General features: G+C 48.0%; 1 protein-coding gene across 1 annotated transcript in view; it reads right to left on the reverse strand. All coding sequences in view use genetic code 11, as the record gives it.

Annotated features, from left to right (window-relative positions):
• EGR_08212 (Serine incorporator 5) overlaps window positions 1-3323 on the reverse strand; it is a gene marked incomplete at both ends in the record, with an annotated part of 6064 nt that extends 2741 nt beyond the window's left edge. Inside the window, one exon of the mRNA XM_024497461.1 lies at window positions 3249-3323. Within this exon, the coding sequence (XP_024348171.1) occupies window positions 3249-3323 (75 nt within the window). The remainder of the gene's footprint in view (window positions 1-3248) is intronic.
• Window positions 3324-3986: the final 663 nt, after the last annotated feature.

Here is a 3986-nt window from a genome sequence, read left to right on the forward strand (position 1 = left end):
ACACGACAATCGAGGAAGTCATCTGTCTCGAGAATGACGGTTCCGCATCTCTACTCTGTGATGAGGCAGAGTTTAAAGGCCTTCACTGATAAGCCAAACTTCTCGACTTCAAGGCATTAAACATGTCACTCCCGTCTGCTTATCGCTCCCCTTCACAATGCCTTGCTTGGTGCCCGACAGAGAGCCGAACGTGGAATCGAGGAGTGGAATTGTGGCCAGACAAACCCTACTGAATCAAACCACCACCCTGTAGGTGACGCAATCTGAGGTGAGAAGTCGGAATGTGGTGATTAGCAGGACCTATATGCCAACAGTCTTTCCACTTTGAAAGTCCGCAACAACGGCAACTAATTGAAACCAAGGATATTGTAAAGTCGCCCTCCAAACGACGCACAAGACGACCAGCTCACGTGATGTGGAGTGCGTGCACAACTACTTCTTAATGAATTCCACACGAGAAAGGCGACGTGTGAGTGAGGCTATGCAACTGCGCATCTGCAAGTTCAACAACAAACGATTGCGTACTTTCCATCCCCCTTCCGCTAGCAAATAGCACTTCGGAGGCTCGAGGAGACCCACTGAGAGTAACACTGCTACCGATAGGAGTAGACCAATGCCAAGAGGGAGGTAGCAGTTACAATGGGAAACATTTGAACCCTTCAAAGACTGACATTTTAATAACCTTTTTATGTCACGGCTATTAAATGATCGTCGCTAACCTGAGGGGAGTCACTTTTACGATTAACCAGCCACCATTTTAAAAGTCATTTACCATGTTACGCCTTCGCTGAAGAACGAGATCCTAAACCTTGAAGGTCTTGTAATTCCTTACAGCGAAATGATGACATTCCATTCACTGAAGGTGCTACTCTCACGAATTTGGGAGATCTGTGAGAATGCAAGATGCTGGCACACGCAGACGCAATCAACAAGGCCTTCAGCTGAATGGAAGAACTACTGACCCACCAAACGAGAAAATGATGAGAAATACCAGAAAATCTCTTTTTGCCTCAAACTGATGCTACTTGTGTGAAAAATCTAGGAAATTCAACGAATCAATGGGATTTCAACCTTGAAAAGAGAGTAGAAGGACTGAAACTTGTGCTAAAAAGTAAGAAAAATTTCCACCTCTTGAAAAGGCTGAATTCCACAATCCAACTAACCCGGAAAGCATGGCTACAAAAGGCGGCAAAAGCTACATCACGACTACAGCGAGGGAGACAAGACAGTTCCACGGTGAAACTAATGATGGATGGACGGATGTCTGGAAAAAGGTGGTCAAAGAAAACCACTTATGACATTTCCGTCCCTAGAACTGACATCAGCGTCCAATGCAAGTGACACAGCAACCCGTGAAAAGTGGAGGTGGAAGCTAAGCATGCGGATCTCACGCATTTATCGTGGGGTACCAGATAGTCATCCCCCACTTCTTCCCGCCACGTTGTCAGATTGTTTGCCGACTGACCGATTTGTGGTGGGAGAGGGCTTTTGTGGCGCGACCTTCGCTGCGTAGGCCCAAACCACTGACTTGGTGGACTTTCGTGATGGAGACGAAATAGCACCCACGTCTGAGATCTACCTCCTCGATGGAAGTGGGTGGGCAGTCAGTCGGGAGAAAGGTGACAGGTGCCAGGACAAGTCAATCAGTTGGAAGGAGGTCAGCCCTCCTCTACACCATCAGACGTCATACCGCCTGCCAAAAAAATGCACCAGTCAGTGTCACCCCCAGTCGCATCCTCGCCTACCGCATTTCTTCGACGATATTTCACCAAGCCTCCTCAAGTAACCACCGACCTTTCTTGGCATTCCACAACCACGTCACCGCAGAGGTGAATCAGACTGGACAGTTGGGAAGCCTTGGTGGTATGGAAAACCCGGTAAACGGAGAGGTAATTGGGATTTGACCCTCGCCTTCACTTCCACAGACAAGCGGTGGTGGCAGTGGTCACGACCATTCTCAATGCTCTAGCAAATACAAGCCAATCCGGAATCCGAAACCACCAACTTAGAGACCTAGGACTGTGCCATAAAGTGAGATGCTAATTTGATGACTTGGAACCCGTCTGCTTATCGCTCCCCTTCACAATGCCTTGCTTGGTGCCCGACAGAGAGCCGAACGTGGAATCGAGGAGTGGAATTGTGGCCAGACAAACCCTACTGAATCAAACCACCACCCTGTAGGTGACGCAATCTGAGGTGAGAAGTCGGAATGTGGTGATTAGCAGGACCTATATGCCAACAGTCTTTCCACTTTGAAAGTCCGCAACAACGGCAACTAATTGAAACCAAGGATATTGTAAAGTCGCCCTCCAAACGACGCACAAGACGACCAGCTCACGTGATGTGGAGTGCGTGCACAACTACTTCTTAATGAATTCCACACGAGAAAGGCGACGTGTGAGTGAGGCTATGCAACTGCGCATCTGCAAGTTCAACAACAAACGATTGCGTACTTTCCATCCCCCTTCCGCTAGCAAATAGCACTTCGGAGGCTCGAGGAGACCCACTGAGAGTAACACTGCTACCGATAGGAGTAGACCAATGCCAAGAGGGAGGTAGCAGTTACAATGGGAAACATTTGAACCCTTCAAAGACTGACATTTTAATAACCTTTTTATGTCACGGCTATTAAATGATCGTCGCTAACCTGAGGGGAGTCACTTTTACGATTAACCAGCCACCATTTTAAAAGTCATTTACCATGTTACGCCTTCGCTGAAGAACGAGATCCTAAACCTTGAAGGTCTTGTAATTCCTTACAGCGAAATGATGACATTCCATTCACTGAAGGTGCTACTCTCACGAATTTGGGAGATCTGTGAGAATGCAAGATGCTGGCACACGCAGACGCAATCAACAAGGCCTTCAGCTGAATGGAAGAACTACTGACCCACCAAACGAGAAAATGATGAGAAATACCAGAAAATCTCTTTTTGCCTCAAACTGATGCTACTTGTGTGAAAAATCTAGGAAATTCAACGAATCAATGGGATTTCAACCTTGAAAAGAGAGTAGAAGGACTGAAACTTGTGCTAAAAAGTAAGAAAAATTTCCACCTCTTGAAAAGGCTGAATTCCACAATCCAACTAACCCGGAAAGCATGGCTACAAAAGGCGGCAAAAGCTACATCACGACTACAGCGAGGGAGACAAGACAGTTCCACGGTGAAACTAATGATGGATGGACGGATGTCTGGAAAAAGGTGGTCAAAGAAAACCACTTATGACATTTCCGTCCCTAGAACTGACATCAGCGTCCAATGCAAGTGACACAGCAACCCGTGAAAAGTGGAGGTGGAAGCTAAGCATGCGGATCTCACGCATTTATCGTGGGGTACCAGATAGTCATCCCCCACTTCTTCCCGCCACGTTGTCAGATTGTTTGCCGACTGACCGATTTGTGGTGGGAGAGGGCTTTTGTGGCGCGACCTTCGCTGCGTAGGCCCAAACCACTGACTTGGTGGACTTTCGTGATGGAGACGAAATAGCACCCACGTCTGAGATCTACCTCCTCGATGGAAGTGGGTGGGCAGTCAGTCGGGAGAAAGGTGACAGGTGCCAGGACAAGTCAATCAGTTGGAAGGAGGTCAGCCCTCCTCTACACCATCAGACGTCATACCGCCTGCCAAAAAAATGCACCAGTCAGTGTCACCCCCAGTCGCATCCTCGCCTACCGCATTTCTTCGACGATATTTCACCAAGCCTCCTCAAGTAACCACCGACCTTTCTTGGCATTCCACAACCACGTCACCGCAGAGGTGAATCAGACTGGACAGTTGGGAAGCCTTGGTGGTATGGAAAACCCGGTAAACGGAGAGGTAATTGGGATTTGACCCTCGCCTTCACTTCCACAGACAAGCGGTGGTGGCAGTGGTCACGACCATTCTCAATGCTCTAGCAAATACAAGCCAATCCGGAATCCGAAACCACCAACTTAGAGACCTAGGACTGTGCCATAAAGTGAGATGCTAATTTGATGACTTGGAA

This window comes from Echinococcus granulosus (assembly GCF_000524195.1).
Source record: "Echinococcus granulosus chromosome Unknown EG_S00098, whole genome shotgun sequence".
Taxonomy (NCBI): domain Eukaryota; kingdom Metazoa; phylum Platyhelminthes; class Cestoda; order Cyclophyllidea; family Taeniidae; genus Echinococcus; species Echinococcus granulosus.